At 49.6% G+C, this 21,128-nt stretch overlaps 1 protein-coding gene across 6 annotated transcripts in view; it reads left to right on the top strand.

Moving 5' to 3' along the window:
• The window catches only part of bicd1a (bicaudal D homolog 1a), a 284,259-nt gene that overhangs the window by 176,248 nt on the left and 86,883 nt on the right, over positions 1-21,128 (top strand). For all 6 annotated transcript variants that reach the window (XM_038780014.1, XM_038780008.1, XM_038780010.1 and 3 more), the window contains one exon: positions 7,255-7,407. In XM_038780014.1, the coding sequence (XP_038635942.1) occupies positions 7,255-7,407 (153 nt within the window). The remainder of the gene's footprint in view (positions 1-7,254; positions 7,408-21,128) is intronic.

The raw sequence follows: 21,128 nt of genomic DNA, 5'->3' as shown, positions 1-21,128 counted from the left end.
ATGGGAGTAGATCCTGTCTCGAAGAATTCTCTCCAGTAATTTCCCTACCACTAACGTAAGGCTCACCGGCCTGTAGTTCCCTGGATTATCCTTGCAACCCTTCTTAAACAAAGGAACAACATTGGCTATTCTCCAGTCTTCCGGGACATCACCTGAAGACAGTGAGGATCCAAAGATTTCCGTCAAGGCCTCAGCAATTTCCTCTCCAGCCTCCTTCAGTATTCTGGTATAGATCCCATCAAACCCTGGGGACTTATCTACCTTAATATTTTTTCAAGACGCACAATACCTCATCTTTTTGGATCTCAATATGTCCCAGGCTATCTACACACCCTTCTCCAGACTCAACATCCACCAATTCCTTCTCTTTGGTGAATACTGATGCAAAGTATTCATTCAGTACCTCGCCCATTTCCTCTGGCTCCACATGTAGATTCCCTTGCCTATCCTTCAGTGGGCCAACCCTTTCCCTGGCTACCCTCTTGCTTTTTACGTACGTGTAAAAAGCCTTGAGATTTACCTTAACCCTATTTGCCAATGACTTTTCGTGACCCCTTCTAGCCCTCCTGACTCCTTGCTTAAGTTCCTTCCTACTTTCCTTGTATTTCACACAGGCTTTGTCTGTTCCCAGCCTTCTTGCCCTGACAAATGCCTCCTTTTTCTTTTTGACGAGGCCTGCAATATCTCTTGTTATCCAAGGTTCCTGAAATTTGCCGTATTTATCCATCTTCCTCGCAGTGTTGCTCGTTTTACTGGAGTGTATTAACACACCTCCGTTTAAAGGCCGTGTGCTTAACACTACTATGGCTCTGTGTCTGTAATTATGCTCAGGAGTCGCCAGGTGCCGTATTTAGACACCTCACAAGTATATCAAGGTCAGGTTCAAAGTAATAAATCTGTACACCGATTAGTAAGTCCAAACGATTGATATTTATTATGACAAATATAATAAATACACATGCATACGCTAAAGAGACTAACTTACTTCTAATACTAAACAACTAAAATACTTATCTAGACAGGAACAGGCAAGGTCAGGGGACAAGGCCTTCGTCCCGTTCTTGGTCTGCAACTCTCAGGTACTTAAAGTTGTCAGGATCTAGCAAGGTCTGGATCACGTAGCGATCGTTGTATTGGCACTTACAGTTCGATGGCTGATGGCTCAATGGCTGGTGATGGAACTGGAGTCAGGATGCGATGTATCAGCAAAGCGGAGCCGGAGCGAAAAAACAGAGAGCCGGAGCCAAACAGACCGAACCATGTGCGGGGTCTACTTTTATAGTCCCTAGAAGTCCGTGCCCCTTCGGGGCGAGCCTTTTACCTGCCATGTATCGATTGGGCCTTTCCCAATCGATATCTTCCAAACCCCCCAATCTGAGGGTCGTCCCTCGATGGGTGGGCTATCCCTATGGTTCTTTGTGTTGGATACTGTGGTGCCGTTCTGTCTGGGCGTCTACTCAAAAGTATCCATTCATACTTAAATGTTTCTATTGTGCGGGGTCTGGATCTGGATCACCTCATTACTATGTAGATCTTGTTGCCATTTACACCTTTGGCTGAAACTCTGCACCTGGCCACAAACTGGTTTCTGTACGTGCAGAATGCTAATTAGTCTTCTGCAAACTGCTTGTCCTGGCTAAGACTGTTTTTCCCTGCAGCCTTAGCAGTTCTCCATTTTGTAGCCCAGTGTCCATCTTAGGTGGCTACAGCAGGAACACAGCGCCAGGGCCCCAGGTTTGATTCCTGGCTTGGGTCACTGTGCGGATGCTGCATGTTCTCCCCATGTCTGCATGTGTTTCCTCCCGGTTCTCCGGTTTCCTCCCACAAGTCCCAAAAGATGTGCTGTTAGGTGAATTGAACATTCCGAATCCTTCCTCTGTGTACCCGAACAGGCGCTGAAATGTGGCGACTAGGGAATTTTCACAGTAACGTCATTGCAGTGTTAATGTAAGCCTACTTGTGACAATAAAGATTATAATAAGATTATTATTAAAGACCTCTCATTCTTCTCAAGGCCAACAGATACAGGCTCCACTTGTCCAACCTTCCTTCATAAGACAACGTCGTGTCCCCCCCCCCCCCCCCCCGTCCAGGTGGCGATTGAGTTAACCTTCTCTGAAGTGCCTCTAATGAATTTTTATTCTTTCTTAAATAAGGAGAGCAGGTATTCAAATGTGGTTTCACCAATACCCTATACAACTATAGCAAAACATCCCAATTTTATATTGCATTCCCCTTGCGATAAACAATAGCATTACATTTGTCTTCCTAATCATAGAATCATAGAATTTACAGTGCAGAAGGAGGCCATTCGGCCCATCAAGTCTGCACTGGCCCTTGGAAAGAGAACCCCACCTAACCTTTATGGACACTAAGGGCAATTTACCATGTAGCCAATCCACCTAACCTGCACATCTTTGGACTGTGGGAGGAAACCGGAGCACCCGGAGGAAACCCACGCAGACACTGGGAGACTGTGCAGACTCCGCACACACAGTGGCCCAAGCCGGGAATCGAACCTGGGATCTGTGAAGCAACTGTGCTAACCACAATGCTACCGTGCTGCTAATCATTTACTGTGTCTGCATACTAACCTTTTGTGATACTGTATCAGGACACCCAGATCCTTCTATTGGAGAGTTCTGCAATCTCCCCCCATTTTGATAATATGCTGCTATTCCATTCTTCCTGCCAGAGTGGATAATGTCACGTTTTCCCATATTATACACCATTTACCAAATTTCTACCCACTCACCTTATTTATCTCTGTCCCTTTGCAAGGCCTCATCAAGCCCCACTCCCCCCCACCCCCTCCGACACCCCACCCATAAGAACAGAGTACCCCAGGATCCCTGGCATTGCCAGCCTGGCACCATGGCGGTCTCCTTGGCAGACTGTCAGTGACACCTGGACACCCAGGTTGCCAGGCTGGCATTTTGCCCACGCTGTTGATGCCCTGCCCGTGTGAGGTGGGATGTGGGATGGGGGGAGGAGGGGGCAAGGACCCCCTGTTAGGTGTGTTGGGGTTTTGCGCTGTCTGAGGGTCGCATCAGGGAAGTGGCCGAGAGATTGGAGCATCCCAAACTTCTCCTGTACTGAGGAGTTCTGGTGAGCAGAGCTCCTGAGTGCAGGAAATGGACTAAGTGCAGTCTCGGCGGGGCACTTCCCGCTGAGGCCCCAGGTTGCAACAAGTTCCCGTCCAATCACGTGGTCTTTCTCGGCGCTTCGAGCGCCAGTAAACACCCGGCTAAACGTGTTCAACGTGGGACTCTGTTGCAATTCGGTTAGATCGCACCCTGAATTTTGAACCTAATTTATAAATTCAGGTCAATTGTATCAGTTTGTCAAAAATGAAATGCCAGTCGCTTCTTTCAAATGGTGCTATTTAAAAAAAATTAAAATTTAGAGTACCCAATTAATTTTTTCCAATTAAGGGGCAGTTTTGCGTGGCCAATCACCTAGCCTGCACATCTTTGGGTTGTGGGGGTGAAACCCACGCAAACACGGGGAGAATGTGCATGATGCGACCATCAATTCACACGAGACGGAGAGTTGAAGTGAGCGGTGGTTTTAATCAGCTAGAACTGTGCCTGCCTGCGACTGCTCTGTACTGAGAGCCGCCTGCAGGGCTGCAGATCTATATACCTCCCCCGAGGGGGCGGAGCCCACAAAGGCACCAACATGATACACTGCAATGTAATGTAATGCAGTGGTCCATAGGTGGAGCCCACAAGGGCATCAACATAGTGCAAAGTAATGCAATGTAATACAGTGGTGAATGGTTGCCGTAATACATTCACCACATTCACCCCCTGTTAAAAAATTGAAGTCCAGCGGTGGTGAAGTGGCTCACAGGTTGAGTCTGTCCGGCGCCTTGATCGTGCGCTGCAATCGCCTGCGCTCTGGTTTCGCTGCTGTCACGGGTGTTGAAATCGTCGCTGCAGGCACAGGTGTTGAACTCGTCGCTGCGGGCAAGGGTGTTGACTCTGGAGCGTGTCTTCTGGAGCTTCATCCCTGTAGGTCGACAATGGGGGGAGGGGGTGTCGGGGGGGGGGGGGGGGGGGGGTGTAGGCCATGCAGGGGCAGGGGCGCTGTTCGGTGTAGGGTGGGGGGGGGGGGTAGGTGATGGTCGTAGGGGAACCTGCGGGTGCCAGGTCCCGGAGGGAGACTGTATCTTGTTGGCCGTCGTGGTGCGCCACATAGGCATACTGAGGGTTGGCGTGAAGGAGCTGAATCCTCTCGACCAGGGGGTCAGACTTATGGCTCCTCACGTGTTTTCGGAGGAGTACAGGCCCCGGTGTCATCAGTCAGGACGGAAGCGAGACCCCAGAGGTGGATTTCCTAGGGAAAACAAATAGGTAGTCATGAGGGGTCTCGTTTGTGGCCGTGCAAAGAACTGACCTAATGGAGTGGAGTGCGTCGGGGAGGACCCCCTGCCAGCGGGAAACTGGGAGACTCCTAGACTGCAGGGCCAGGAGGATGGTCTTCCAGACCGCCGCGTTCTCCCTCTCCACCTGACTGTTTCCCCGGGGTTTGTAACTGGTAGTCCTGCTCGAGGCGATGCCCTTACCGAGCAGGTACTGACGCAGTTTGTCGCTCATAAACGAGGAGTCCCGGTCACTGTGGACATAAGTGGAGAAACCGAACAAGGTGAAGATACTATGCAGGGCCTTAATGACAGTGGCCGCGGTCATGTTGGGGCAAGGGATGCAAAGGGGAAGCGGCAGTACTCGTCAACGACGTTGAGAAAATATGCGTTGCGGTCAGTGGAGGGGAGGGGCCCTTTGAAATCGATGCTGAGGCGCTCGAAGGGCCGGGATGCTTTCATCAGGTGGGCCTTATCTGGTCGATAGAAGTGCGGCTTACACTCCGGCAGATGTGGCAGTCCCTGGTCATGGCCCTGACCTCCTCGGTGGAGTGGGGCAGGTTGCGGGCCTTGATGAGAAGCCAGGTGCCCCCGGGTGACAGAGGTCGTTGTGGATGGCCCGGAGTCGGTCACCTTGCACACTGGTGCATGTCCCTGGGGGCTCATTGAGCTTCCCAGCACGATACACGATATCGTAATTAAAGGTGGAGAGTTTGATCCTCCAGCTCAAGATTTTATCATTCTTGATCTTGCCCCGCTGTGTATTGTTGAACATGAAGGCTACTGACCGTTGGTCGGTGACGAGGGTGAACCTCCTACCAGCGAGGTAGTGCCTCCAATGCTACACAGTGTCCACAATGGCTTGAGCTTCTTTTTTGACTGAGGAGTGTTGAATCTCAGGGGCGTTGAGGGTACGGGAGAAAAAGGTTACAGGCCTGCCTGCCTGATTAAGGGTAGCAGCGAGGGTGACCTCTGATGCGTGGCTCTCCACCTGGAAGGGATGGACTCGTCCACCGTGCGCATTGTGGCTTTGGCAATATCTGTTTGGAAGGCGGGGGAATTTTGGAGAGAACAGTATCTGGATGTACGAAGCTCTCCGTGCTCCCGGAGTCAAACAGGCAGGGCGTTTCTTGCCCATTAACCTGGACAGTCATCATCGAGGTCCTGAAGTGCTTGGGGCGTGACTGGTCGAGTGTGACCGCGTCGAGTTGCGGGTAGCCGGCGTGGTCGGAGGTGGTGGGGTGGTTCCAAGATAGCTGCCCTCGTCGGTCGCACGTGTCGGGCGACGATGAAGGTGGCGGCCACCATGAGTTGCACATGGCGGGCCGTGTGGGAGATGGTGGCCAAGATGGCAGCCCCCGTGAGTTGCACGTGTTAGGTAGAGTCAAAGATGGCTGCCCCCACGGACAGCACGAGGCAGGTGACGCGTCCGGAGGGGGCGCTGCCGGTAGGCACGCAGCCACGCTGCGGGGTCTGCGGGCCTGTGAGTCTGAAAATCGGGCCTGCGATTTAGAGGTTTTGGATCTGGCCAGGCAAACTTTGGTAAAATGTCCTTTCTTGCCGCAGTCGCTACAGGTCGCGTTCCGAGCCGGACCACGCTGCCTGGGGTGCTGGTGCTGGCCGCAGAAATAGCAGGGCAGCCCCCCCGGGTTGGACGGGCAGCCGCGCGGCACAGGCCTGGAGCACCCTCTGGTCGGGTGTCCACGAGGGGGTCGCGTGGTCAGAGGGGAAAGCGTTGCGGCTTTGAAAAGCTTCTTCCAGGCAGGTGGATAGTTTTACCGTCTCTTCTAGGTCGAGGGCGCCCTTTTCGAGCAGGCGCTGTCTGACGTAGTTGGACTGGATTCCAGCCACATAGGCGTCCCGGATGGCGAGTTCCATGTGTTGTGAGACCGTGACGGCCTTGTAGTTGCAGCTTCGCGCAACGACTTTGAGGTCGCGTAGGTATTCCTCCAGCGATTCCCCGGGACGTTGGCGGCGAGTGGTGAGGAGATGCCGCGCGGACACTTCGTTCACCGGCCTCACATATTGCCTTTTCAGGATCGCGACCACATCTGCGTACGTGGTCGTTTCCTCGACCCGCACGGAGATTCTGTGGCTCACCCGGGCCTAGAGGAGGCTCAGTTTCTGTTTGTCGGTGAGGAGGAGGCGGCGGTGTAGGCCTCAAAACAGTGAAGCCAGTCCGAAAAAATCCCTTTGGTTTCAGCGGCCTGTGGGTCGAGTTCCAGTCGATCAGGTTTGAGGGCTGCTTCCATCACGATGTTGTAGCTGATTAAATTGATGCAACCATCAATTCACACGAGATGGAGATTTGAAGTGAACAGCGGTTTTAATCAGCTAGAACTGTGCCTGCCTGCGACTGCTCTGCACTGAGAGCCGCCTGCAGGGCAGCAGATCTATATACCTCCCCCGAGGGGGCGGAGCCCATAAGGGCACCAACATGATACAATGCAATGTAATGTAATACAGTGGTCCATAGGTGGAGCCCACAAGGGCATCAACATAGTGCAAAGTAATGCAATGTAACACAGTGGTGAATGGTTGCCGTAATACATTCACCACAGTGCAAACTCCACACGGACTGTGACTCAGAGCCGGGATCAAACTGAGACCTCAGCGCCGTGAACAAATGGTGCTATTTTTAAGCAAGTGTTTTACAAACCTTATCCATATTTATAAATTAAGGTATTCGACAATACTGTAAGCCTGATTAAATTGTGCTATTTTCTCCTTTTGTAACATACTATTGTGACAAAAATGGTGCCCGATTCTTCCAATTTTCTCATCTGTCCAAAGCAGATAGGAGATTCATGGAATGCATTCCTTCAGGAAGGCAGTGGCATTTAAACTGATTGAAGCATCTCACTTTGCGCTTTTTCTTTTCTTCAAAGAATAACGAAATGTTGGAGCTGCAAAGAATACGGATGAAAGATGAGATTCGAGAGTATAAGTTTCGAGAGACACGGCTGCTGCAGGATTACACTGAGCTGGAAGAGGAGAACATCACTCTGCAAAAGCTCGTCTCGACCCTCAAGCAAAATCAGGTATTTGCGGGTGACGAAGGATTCAATAGGTGCTGCCAACGACCCGAGCTAGGTCGGATTCCAAGCACACTGTTAATGATCAGAATTAAAATCAGCTGCATTTTGGCTTCTCTTGTGAGTTTTTGGCGGAATTTCTTTGCATTGGGTAGTCAAGCATTATTCACGGGTTATTTGTACTATTTCAAAAGACCTTTTCGCCTGTTTACTATGTAAGTTGTTACTTATTGGGAAGTTAGCAGGCCAAAGGTAGCCAAGGTTTGCAAAGACATTGCATGGACCCCAGTTGATATCAAATCTGTGAACTACTCGACTGTGGGTACAACTTTATAAACGAGTGCAAGCTCTATTCACAGCACGTTTTTTTGTGTATTGAACAGGATATAAGGGTTTGAATATAAATATAATCTGAACTTTAGCAAACATTGCGAAAGAAAGTACAGATTTTTATAAATTGGCTTATCCACTTAGTATCATTGCAATGCATAACTTCAACCTTAAACTAATTATTTGGCAATACGGGATTGAGTCTGCCATTCTGCAGACTGGAAAGTGGAAAGGATTAAGACTGACCTCATTCATTAAGTATGTAAACTTTCAATTCTTCTATTATGTGAGATCATGCGGTGGCTAAACAGTAACTTTTGGGGTCAAGATTGAGGGAGTTCTAATCTTTCCCTTAATGATTAACATGTAGAGAGGGCCTGACACTGAGCAAACAGGGAGAATCTTTGCCCAGTCCCACACCCATCCTTTTGATAATCATTCAGTGTTAGTCTGTTCCAATGGTGGCAGCCAGAAGTCCAGTAAGTTATCACTGCATATCTTATATATCAGAGTGACTGGGTGGGATTTTTTGGCTGCACCATCCTGGCGACCAGAAATTCCTACCCCAGGTCAATGCACCTTTACACGGTCCCCGTCCCGTCTGTGGCAATCGTGTGGCGGGCGCGGCCGAAATATCCAGCCCACAATATTGCATCAATACATGTTTAAATGTTCTTTTTAAATAAAAGATATTCAGGAGCCAAAAGAAGGTTACTTGTGACAAAGGTAACTCCAGTTCCTTTGAAAGCTGACTGATGGTGATTTAACCTGAGGGCGAGAGGCAACGTTGAGAAGGCGGCATCTTCATGGGTAACCTCAGCCGGTACGGGAGTTGAACCCCTGCTGTTGGCGTCGCTCCGCATCACAAACCAGCTGTCCAGCCAACTGAGCTAACTGGACTTGCCTGAAGTGTGGTATCCTTCAGATTAAACCACCCCCAGTCAGCTGTCAATGGGGAGAGCAGCCTCCGGAACTGTGGTGACATTTACTTTTACGAACCCACATTGCACCAACGAGAGAAATCTGTTGAAAGAAAACACAACTTTCCACAACTGGGGGCCTGAGCACATGAATCTTCACCATGCAGGAGAGTGCGGAGGGTTCCATGCTGGGTAGTGACAACTATCACATATTCCAGATACCCAGATTTCGGAGTTACATTTAGAATGTCAGCAATTTCTTTGGGGCAGAATGAAGTTCTATGAAAATAAGAATGAGTCACTATGAAGCTTTATACAACAGCAAAATGAGAGGAAATTCACCTGAGAAAAGAAATTGCAATCAGGTAATGCCTCTGCAGAAATGTGCCTTGTAAACCTTATGGTGGTTAATAGGAGTGCCTGTGTTTGTGAAGGCAGGTTGGGTGATCATAGAGCACTCCAATATTAAATAATTCAGATTAATACATGAAAGGCTGAGTCAGAGCAAGGTTAGGTTTCATAAATAGGACCATTATTCCCTCTGAACTGCGTGAGTGCATGACCACGAGGCGGATAAGAATAGGAACACACAGGCCATACACAAGCAATATTTGCTTCAAGGTGTGTGCATGTGTTTCAGCCTTAAAGCAGTAGAACAAGCACTGAGGGAATATTTAATAGAGCTCATTTACGTTTTCCTTCTATAGAATTATTAATATAACCCTTATTCTGCTGGATGAAAAGACATTTTGCACAGTTAGCACAATGGATGGTGCGAGATGGACATTACTTTTGTTTTACGCAAAAAATCTGTAATCTTTTTGTTTGGGGCTGATAGCTCCCACTCCGATATCTTAGGCCTAACTCAAAATCACTTTTAAAAAGTAATTCAAATAGTTTAGCCTAGAATTCTATCTTAACAGAGACACAGCTTTCCCCTCCTCTCCTTCTCCAGGTTTACGGTTGCCAACTGTGATCAAATGTATTCCGGGATGTTCCATCACATGACCTGTTCCAGTCATTCGTTGGCCAACATGTATCCATCCTTGTGACAAACTGCCTTTCTGTTCCAGTCAGGAAGTTGACTCAATTGGATGATTAATTATTGCCCGTCAGCCAAAAAGCCATTGCCCCCCCCCCCCCCCCCCCCCCCCCCCAACCACCATTTTCTATATTTATATATCCGGTAAAGAGAAAAATTCAAACAAAATGACAAAAAGACTTCTTCAGTGTCCCAAAGATGTTCTGCAGAGTTGCGGTCAGCAGAGTCCTGGGGATTGGTCTGCAATTCCTGGAGCCTTCAGTCCAATGCTGGAGAGATAGAAACTCCATCCAGGACACTGCACATCACAGAACCGCCGAATCACTCAGTGCAGAAGAGGCCCTTCGGCCCATCGAGTCTGCACCGATGAGTGAAAAACACCTGACCCACCTACCTAATCCCATTTACCTTGACTGTGCTGCTGAATCTTATTTCTTGCATAAATGGGCGGCAGCCCATAAACAATGAGCATGCTCAGTTTAAAAAAAATATTTCTTTATTCTCCTTTTATCATTTTCTCCCATATTTACACCCACCAACAATAAACAATAATCAGTAACAAATATGTCAATGCCCATATCAATAACAACGATCCCATCCTCCCACCAAACCCAAAATATTAGCCCACATGTTCACATAAACAAATGACAAAACGGAATCAGAAATCACCCATAGTCACACAGTCCCCATCCCCCCAACCCTCCCAACCCCACCCACCCCCCCCCCCCCACCAACTAATGTTCGATGTTATCCAGTTCTTGAAAGTGCATGATGAATAATGCCCATGAATTGTAGAGCCCCTCCATCCTTCCCCTCAGTTCTAACCTTCTCAAGAGTCAAGAATTCCAACAGGTCCCCCCGCCATGCCAGGGTACAGGGTGGAGAGGTTGCTCTCCATCCCATCAGGATCCGCCTTCGGGCGATCAATGAGGCGAAGGCTACGACATCTGCCACCGCGCCCGTTTCCAACCCCGGCTGGTCCGACACCCCGAATATGGCCTCCCGGGGACCCGGGTCCAGTTTCACGTACATCACTTTAGAAATTACCCTAAAAACCTCCTTCCAGTAATCCTCTAACTTTGGACAGGACCAAAACATATGAACGCGATTAGCCGCCCCCCCCCCCCCCCCTCCCCCAACGTTCACGCACATCTTCTACTCCTTCAAAGAATCGGTTCATCCTCGCCCTCGTGAGGTGTGCCCTGTACACCACTTTCAGCTGTATCAGCCCCAACCTCGCGCACGAGGTGGAGGCATTCACTCTCCAGAGCACCTCACACCAGAACCCCTCCCTCCATATCCTCTCCCAACTCGTCCTCCCACTTTGCTTTGATCCCTTCTAGTGGTGCCATCCTCTTCCAAAATAGCTCCGTAAACCACCGACACTACCCCCTTCTCCAGTCCCCACGTCGTCAGCACCTCCTCCAGTAATGTAGAGGCCGGCTCCACCGGGAAGCTCTGTATCTCCTTTCTGGCAAAATCTCGAACCTGCATGTATCTGAACATTCCCCCCTGCTCCAGCCCATACTTCGCTTCCAGCTCCTTCAATCCTGCAAACTGACATGAGCACGCTCAGTTAAGCGGTGTTTTCTGAATGTTAATGTTAATATAGCCCTGTCAGGTGGGGCAGTGACAATGGCAGCGCCATTAGGTGAATGACATTCAGAATCAGCCTTGTGTGTAGAGAGCACAGCAATGACCAAATCGTTACTCATGTTTCCCCACTTAAACTGCTGGGGAGTCGCAATCTGTTGTTGTCGGTAGCTGGATGCTCAGGCTTTGTCCATTGGAATGCAAATGGAATTGTAGAACTCGTGGGACTAGTTCAAACTAGAGGCCAGCAAGAACTGTTTAAAAAATAAAATGCCTTTAAATCAAAAATTGCAGCATCCCATGTTTTGTGTTTTATCCAAAACTTTTGAGGCAAACAATTCATGGGTAGTTTTTCCTTCTATGCATGCTGTATTCCAAAGCTGCTGTCTTTTAATATGTGGATTATGTGGGCTTAAATTGCTGACTTCTGACTTTCCAATCCAACTTCTTTGCCTTTGTAATTCAGCCTCTTACCCGCATGGTAATGCCCACCCAAATTAAGTCATGGGCTGCAACATTTAGCTACTTCTTGCATGGTTGCCTAGTGATCGATCAATTCTGTTGTCGAACTGTTCTTCATGGTTGACATTCAACGTGCCCACTTTAGTATCCTGGGATTTCATCTTCATGTCGTCCTGCCCCCTATATTCTTGTATGCATGGATATCAACTAATATACCAATTACTCCATAATGGCAGCTACAATACCCCAAACCTCTGTGCTTCAGAAACCCCATTCAGAAACCCTTCTATCCATTCCATAGTTCAGATTGACTGCAAGGGGACCATGACTATGATGCACCCTGTATGCATTGCAACTCTGCTGTTTGTTGCGAATCTGGCCAAGGCAAAACTGGTTAAAATGGCTGCCCCAATGATTTTAGTCCCGGATTGCTGACAGGAGCGAACTGGAGCTGAATGGTTAATTCCAGGAGACTCTAGAATAATCCAGGGTTGTTGGCAACCCTAGCATTTGGTGAATATAGGAATCATGGGGGAAACGGCAATGAATCTGACGGTAAACATTAACCTTATGCTGACTAAAATGCAGAGAAGAAGCAAGGTGGGAGAGATGGAACATTTTAATTGCACATGATTTCTTTTCAGTTTGTGGGCTTGGACAGACGGTCAGTTGTATTCCGCTTGGGGTCAGAGTGCCGGTAGACAAGAAGAGGTAAACAGGCCTGTGGCTACATTGTGATGCAGCAAAAACTTACATTTTATATATTAACACAGGAAAGTCAGCCATTTTATATATTAACACAGGAAAGTCAGCCATTTTATATATTAACACAGGAAAGTCAGCCATTTTAGAGATATGAGGGAGAAAATGAACACCAAGCCTAAGAAAGAGATATTGGGAGGGAGACAAACGTTTGGTCAAAAAAGCAGATTTTAGCTTAAAGGAGGAGGGTGGTGAAAGGTGGATTTGTGGTGGGGAATTTAAGACCATGGTACACAGGTAGCTGAAGGCACAGCCGCCAATAATGGGCTATAATAACAAAAGGGGGGAGACGGTGGCTGGATTTTTCTGGCTGTTGGCTGGCGGTGGGATTTTCTGGTTCCGTCTACAGTGCCCCCCCCCCCCCTCCACCCCACCCCTTGGGGTTCCTGGTGGTGTGGGGTAGCTTCAATGGGAATTCCAGGAATGGAGCGATGCCTCCAGCCACCGAGAAACACGGGGCTGGGACGCTGGGGAGAGTCTTGGGATGGAGAAGATATAAGATCAGAGGCTCAGTTTATGGAGCAATTGGATGCTGAGATCCAAAAAGTCTGACTAGGAACACTGTAGATTCGAGAAAGGTGGGTATTGTGTGCTGTACAGTCTGGAAAGGGGGATACTGTACAGTCTGGAAAGGGGGATACTGTACAGTCTGGAAAGGGGGATACTGTACAGTATGGAGAGGGGATACTGTACAGTCTGGAAAGGGGGATACTGTACAGTCTGGAAAGGGGGATACTGTACAGTATGGAGAGGGGGATACTGTACAGTCTGGAGAGGGGGAGACTGTACAGTCTGGAGAGGGGATACTGTACAGTCTGGAGAGGGGGAGACTGTACAGTCTGGAGAGGGGATACTGTACAGTCTGGAGAGGGGGAGACTGTACAGTCAGGAAAGGGGATACTGTACAGTCTGGAGAGGGGGATACTATACAGCCTAGAAAGGGGATACTGTACAGTCTGGAGAGGGGGAGACTGTACAGTCTGGAGAGGGGATACTGTACAGTCTGGAGAGGGGATACTGTACAGTCTGGAGAGGGGATACTGTACAGTCTGGAGAGGGGATACTGTACAGTCTGGAAAGTGGATACTGTACAGTCTGGAGAGGAGATACTGTACAGCCTAGAAAGGGGATACTGTTCAGTCTGGAGAGGGGGAGACTGTACAGTCTGGAGAGGGGATACTGTACAGTCTAGAAAGGGGATACTGTTCAGTCTGGAGAGGGGGAGACTGTACAGTCTGGAGAGGGGATACTGTACAGTCTGGAAAGGGGATACTGTACCGTCTGGAGAGGGGGATACTGTACAGTCTGGAGAGGGGGATACTGTACAGCCTAGAAAGGGGATACTGTTCAGTCTGGAGAGGGGGAGACTGTACAGTCTGGAGAGGGGATACTGTACAGTCTAGAAAGGGGATACTGTTCAGTCTGGAGAGGGGGAGACTGTACAGTCTGGAGAGGGGATACTGTACAGTCTGGAAAGGGGATACTGTACCGTCTGGAGAGGGGGATACTGTACAGTCTGGAGAGGGGATACTGTACAGTCTAGAAAGGGGATACTGTTCAGTCTGGAGAGGGGGAGACTGTACAGTCTGGAGAGGGGATACTGTACAGTCTGGAAAGGGGATACTGTACAGTCTGGAAAGGGGATACTGTACAGTCAGGAAAGGGGATACTGTACAGTCTGGAGAGGGGATACTGTACAGTCTAGAAAGGGGATACTGTTCAGTCTGGAGAGGGGATACTGTACAGTCTGGAAAGGGGGAGACTGTACAGTCTGGAGAGGGGATACTCTACAGACTGGAGAGGGGATACTGTACAGTCTGGAGAGGGGATACTGTACAGTCTGGAAAGGGGAGACTGTACAGTCTGGAAAGGGGGAGACTGTACAGTCTGGAGAGGGGGATACTGTACAGTCTGGAGAGGGGATACTGTATAGTCTGGAGAGGGGAGACTGTACAGTCTGGAAAGGGGATACTGTATAGTCTGGAGAGGGGGGTACTGTACAGTCTGGAAAGGGGATACCGTACAGTCTGGAGAGGGGATACTGTACAGACTGGAGAGGGGAGACTGTAGTCTGGAGAGGGGGAGACTGTACAGTCTGGAGAGGGGGAGACTGTACAGTCTGGATAGGGGAGACTGTACAGTCTGGTGAGGGGATACTGTACAGTCTGGAGAGGGGATACTGTGCAGACTGGAGAGGGGAGACTGTAGTCTGGAGAGGGGGAGACTGTACAGTCTGGAGAGGGGGAGACTGTACAGTCTGGATAGGGGAGACTGTACAGTCTGGTGAGGGGATACTGTACAGTCTGGAGAGGGGATACTGTACAGTATGGAGAGGGAGAGACTACAGTCTGGAGAGGGGAGACTGTAGTCTGGAGAGGGAATACTGTACAGTCTGGAGAGGGAATACTGTACAGTCTGGAGAGGGGGATACTGTTCAGTCTGGAGAGGGGATACTGTCCAGTCTGGAGAGGGGGATACTGTACAGTCTGGAGAGGGGATACTGTACAGTCTGGAGAGGGGATACTGTACAGTCTGGAAAGGGGGAGACTGTACAGTCTGGAGAGGGGGATACTGTACAGTCTGGAAAGGGGGAGACTGTACAGTCTGGAGAGGGGATACTGTACAGTCTGGAAAGGGGATACTGTACAGTCTGGAGAGGGGATACTGTACAGTCTGGAAAGGGTGATACTGTACAGTCTGGAGAGGGGATACTGTACAGTCTGGAAAGGGGGAGACTGTACAGTCTGGAGAGGGGATACTGTACAGTATGGAAAGGGAATACTGTACAGTCTGGAGAGGGAGAGACTGTACAGCCTGGAGAGGGAGAGACTGTACAGTCTGGAAAGGGGATACTGTACAGTCTGGAGAGGGAGAGACTGTACAGCCTGGAGAGGAGATACTGTACAGTCTGGAGAGGGAGATACTGTACAGTCTGGAGAGGGAATACTGTACAGTCTGGAAAGGGGGAGACTGTACAGTCTGGAGAGGGGATACTGTACAGTATGGAAAGGGAATACTGTACAGTCTGGAGAGGGAGAGACTGTACAGCCTGGAGAGGGAGAGACTGTACAGTCTGGAAAGGGGATACTGTACAGTCTGGAGAGGGAGAGACTGTACAGCCTGGAGAGGAGATACTGTACAGTCTGGAGAGGGAGAGACTGTACAGCCTGGAGAGGAGATACTGTACAGTCTGGAGAGGGAGAGACTGTCCAGTCTGGAGAGGGGATACTGTACAGTCTGGAGAGGGAGAGACTGTACAGTCTGGAAAGGGGATACTGTACAGTCTGGAGAGGGAGAGACTGTACAGCCTGGAGAGGAGATACTGTACAGTCTGGAGAGGGAGAGACTGTACAGTCTGGAGAGGGAATACTGTACAGTCTGGAAAGGGGATACTGTACAGTCTGGAGAGGGAGAGACTACAGTCTGGAGAGGGAATACTGTACAGTCTGGAAAGGGGAGACTGTACAGTCTGGAGAGGGGATACTGTACAGTCTGGAGAGGGGATACTGTACAGTCTGGAAAGGGGATACTGGACAGTCTGGAGAGGGAGAGACTGTACAGTCTGGAGAGGGGATACTGTACAGTCTGGAGAGGGGGTACTGTACCGTCTGGAGAGGGGATACTGTACAGTCTGGAGAGGGAGATACTGTACAGTCTGGAGAGGGGGAGACTGTACAGTCTGGAGAGGGGGAGACTACAATCTGGAGAGGGGATACTGTACAGTCTGGAAAGGGGGAGACTGTACAGTCTGGAGAGGGGGATACTGTACAGTCTGGAGAAGGGCTACTGTACAGTCTGGAAAGCGGTACTATACAGTCTGGAAAGGGGATACTGTACAGTCTGGAGAGGGGATACTGTAGTCTGGCGAGGGGGAGACTGTACAGTCTGGAGAGGGGGAGACTGTACAGTCTGGATAGGGGAGACTGTACAGTCTGGTGAGGGGATACTGTACAGTCTGGAGAGGGGATACTGTGCAGACTGGAGAGGGGAGACTGTAGTCTGGAGAGGGGGATACTGTACAGTCTGGAGAGGGGGAGACTGTACAGTCTGGAGAGGGGGAGACTGTACAGTCTGGATAGGGGAGACTGTACAGTCTGGTGAGGGGATACTGTACAGTCTGGAGAGGGGATACTGTACAGTATGGAGAGGGAGAGACTACAGTCTGGAGAGGGGAGACTGTAGTCTGGAGAGGGAATACTGTACAGTCTGGAGAGGGAATACTGTACAGTCTGGAGAGGGGGATACTGTTCAGTCTGGAGAGGGGATACTGTCCAGTCTGGAGAGGGGGATACTGTACAGTCTGGAGAGGGGATACTGTACAGTCTGGAGAGGGGATACTGTACAGTGTGGAGAGGGGATACTGTACAGTCTGGAAAGGGGGAGACTGTACAGTCTGGAGAGGGGGATACTGTACAGTCTGGAGAAGGGCTACTTTACAGTCTGGAAAGGGGATACTGTACAGTGTGGAGAGGGGATACTGTACAGTCTGGAAAGGGGGAGACTGTACAGTCTGGAGAGGGGATACTGTACAGTCTGGAGAGGGGATACTGTACAGTCTGGAAAGGGTGATACTGTACAGTCTGGAGAGGGGATACTGTACAGTCTGGAAAGGGGGAGACTGTACAGTCTGGAGAGGGGATACTGTACAGTCTGGAGAGGGGGATACTGTACAGTCTGGAAAGGGGATACTGTACAGTCTGGAGAGGGAGAGACTGTACAGCCTGGAGAGGAGATACTGTACAGTCTGGAAAGGGGATACTGTACAGTCTGGAGAGGGAGAGACTACAGTCTGGAGAGGGAATACTGTACAGTCTGGAAAGGGGAGACTGTACAGTCTGGAGAGGGGATACTGTACAGTATGGAAAGGGGATACTGTACACTCTGGAAAGGGGATACTGTACAGTCTGGAGAGGGAGAGACTGTACAGTCTGAAGAGGGGATACTGTACAGTCTGGAGAGGGGGTACTGTACAGTCTGGAAAGGGGGATACTGTACCGTCTGGAGAGGGGATACTGTACAGTCTGGAGAGGGGATACTGTACAGTCTGGAGAGGGGGAGACTGTACAGTCTGGAGAGGGGGAGACTACAATCTGGAGAGGGGATACTGTACAGTCTGGAGAGGGGATACTGTACAGTCTGGAGAGGGGATACTGTACAGTCTGGAGAGGGGAGACTGTACAGTCTGGAGAGAGGATACTGTACAGTTTGGAAAGGGGGTACTGTACAGTCTGGAGAGGGGATACTGTACAGTCTGGAGAGGGGATACTGTACAGTCTGGAAAGGGGATACTGTACAGTCTGGAGAGGGAATACGGTACAGTCTGGAGAGGGGATACCGTACAGTCTGGAGAGGGGATACCGTAGTCTGGAAAGGGGATACTGTACAGTCTGGAGAGTGGGTACTGTACCGTCTGGAGAGGGGATACTGTACAGTCTGGAGAGGGGGTACTGTACCGTCTAGAGAGGGGGATACTGTACCGTCTGGAGAGGGGGATACTGTACAGTCTGGAGAGGGGATACTGTACAGTCTGGAGAGAGGATACTGTACAGTCTGGAGAGGGTGTACTGTTCCGTCTAGAGAGGGGGATACTGTACCGTCTGGAGAGGGGGATACTGTACAGTCTGGAGAGAGGATACTGTCCAGTCTGGAGAGGGGATACTGTCCAGTCTGGAGAGGGGGATACTGTACAGTCTGGAGAGGGGGAGACTGTACAGTCTGGAGAGGGGATACTGTACAGTCTGGAGAGGGGGAGACTGTACAGTCTGGAGAGGGGATACTGTACAGTCTGGAGAGGGGATACTGTACAGTCTGGAGAGGGGGAGACTGTACAGTCTGGAGAGGGGATACTGTACAGATGGAGAGGGGATACTGTACAGTCTGGAGAGGGGATACTGTACAGTCTGGAAAGGGGATACTGTACAGTCTGGAGAGGGGATACTGTACAGTCTGGAATGGGGATACTGTACAGCCTGGAGAGGGGATACTGTACAGTCTGTAGAGGGGATACTGTACAGTCTGGAGAAGGAATATTGTACAGTCTGGAAAGGGGATACTGTACAGTCTGGAGAGGGGATACTGTACAGTCTGTAGAGGGGATACTGTACAGTCTGTAGAGGGGATACTGTACAGTCTGGAGAAGGAATATTGTACAGTCTGGAAAGGGGATACTGTACAGTCTGGAGAGGGGATACTGTACAGTCTGGAAAGGGGATACTGTACAGTCTGGAAAGGGGATACTGTACCGTCTGGAAAGGGGATACTGTACAGTCTGGAGAGGGGATACTGTACAGTCTGGAAAGGGGATACTGTACAGTCTGGAAAGGGGAGACTGTACAGTCTGGAGAGGGGATACTGTACAGTCTGGAGAGGTGATACTGTACAGTCTGGAGTGGTGATACTCTACAGTCTGGAAAGGGGAGACTGTACAGTCTGGAAAGGGGAGACTGTACAGTCTGGAAAGGGGGATACTGTACAGTCTGGAGAGGGGATACTGTACAGTCTGGAGAGGGGATACTGTACACTATGGAAAGGGGATACTGTACAGTCTGTAAAGGGGATACTGTACAGTCTGGAAAGGGGGATACTGTATAGTATGGAAAGGGGATACTGTACAGTCTGGAGAGGGATACTGTACAGTCTGGAGAGGGGATACTGTACAGTCTGGAGAGGGGTTACTGTACAGTCTGGAAAGGGGATACTGTCCGGTCTGGAGAGGGGGAGACTGTACAGCCTGGAGAGAGGATTCTGTACAGTCTGGAGAGGGGATACTGTACAGTCTGGAAAGGGGATACTGTACAGTCTGGAGAGGGGATACTGTACAGTCTGGAGGGGGGAATACCGTACAGTCTGGAGAGGGGATACTGTACAGTCTGGAGAGGGAATAGTGTACAGTCTGGAGAGGGAATATTGTACAGTCTGGAGAGGGGATACTGTACAGTCTGGAGAGGGAATACTGTACAGTCTGGAGAGGCGCATACTGTACAGTCTGGAGAGGGAATACTGTACAGTCTGGAGAGGGAATACTGTACAGTCTGGAGAGGGGTTACTGTACAGTCTGGAGAGGGAATACTGTACAGTCTGGAGAGGGGATACTATACAGTCTGGAGATGGAGAGGGAATACTGTATGTTCTGGTGAGGGAATACTGTACAGTCTGGAGTGGCGTATACTGTACAGTCTGGAGAGGGGATACTGTACAGTCTGGAGAGGGGATACTGTGAACTGTACAGGGGGATGGAGTTTCATGGTCAATGTAGAGAGTTTGTGGCATGGTGCAAAGATGATGGCTACATTCTGTCCAATATTTAATTGAAAGAAAATAGAGCTCCTCAAGAATGGGTGTTGGACAAGCAATCTGACATGACAGCAGTAATGGTGGCAGAGAGGTAGACCTGAGGTTATATCAACATAAAAGTGGAAACTGAATCCATGGGTGCAGTTGGTGTTGCCAAGGGTTAGCATGTGGCTGTGGAAGAGGAATACGCCAAAGATGGTACTTTAAAGGTAAGTGTATGGGGTTGTTAAACATGCTTTGACTTAACCATGCCCATATGTTCTGGGCATGCCCGGCGCTGGAGGAGTTCTGGAAGGGGGTGGCAAGGACAGTGTCGAGGGTGGTGGGATCCAGGGTTAAGCCAGGATGGGGACTCGCGATTTTTGGGGTTGGGGTGGAGCCGGGAGTGCAGGAGGCGAAAGAGGCCGGTGTGCTGGCCTTTGCGTCCCTAGTAGCCCGGCGAAGGATTTTGCTACAATGGAAGGATGCGAGGCCCCCAAGCGTGGAGACCTGGATCAATGACATGGCGGGTTTTATTAAGCTAGAGAAGGTCAAATTCACCCTGAGAGGGTCGGTACAAGGGTTCTTTAGGCGGTGGCAACCTTTTCTCGACTTTCTGGCTCAACGATAGGGTACGGGGACAGTAGCAGCAGCAACCCGGGGGGGGGGGGGGGGGGAGGGGGGGAAGGGGGGAGGGAAAGGGGGGGATGGAGGGGGGGGAAGGGGGAGGGAAAGGGGGGGGGAGGGAAAAGAGGTGGGGCGGGCGATGACTATGTTTGTTTATTTAATTTAAATTTATTTTGAAGTCCTTTTGTTGTTCATTGGGGTTGGGGGGGTGGGGGATGGGATACATGCGTCGATACGGTCTGGGGGTGGTACGGTTATTATGGGTTATTTTGTTGCATTTCATGGTTTGTCGTTATGTTTTATATTTTCTGTAAAAAATTCCAATAAAAATGATATTTAAAAAAAAAACATGCTTTGACTGGGGTTTTATAGATGCCGTATGAGTTGGATAGATGATGAGAGGCGATTAGAAAATGGTGTAACTGATCATGTTACCATCATAGTCACAGAGAAACTATTCATGGCTTTGGTTTTAGCATTTTTAGAGTGGTTAATAACTGATTGGAGGGATTAAAGTAGAGAGTTGCAGGAAAGATCTGGCAGATAGCATCTTCAAGAACTTTGGAGGAAATGGGAAGTTATAGTTGGAGTAATAGCTTGTAAGGGTATGTTTGTAATTGAGTAAGAAATGGCGCAGAAGATGTTGATTTTAGTCAAGTCTATTCTGAATGAGTAAGATACACATCAGCCATTCCACATCTAATTACATTTAAAATCAC

The sequence above is a fragment of the Scyliorhinus canicula genome, chromosome 20, assembly GCF_902713615.1.
Source record: "Scyliorhinus canicula chromosome 20, sScyCan1.1, whole genome shotgun sequence".
NCBI classification, from domain to species: Eukaryota; Metazoa; Chordata; class Chondrichthyes; order Carcharhiniformes; family Scyliorhinidae; genus Scyliorhinus; species Scyliorhinus canicula.
Note: the sequence above shows the minus strand (reverse complement) of the source record. Positions and strands in the feature narration are given on the sequence as shown.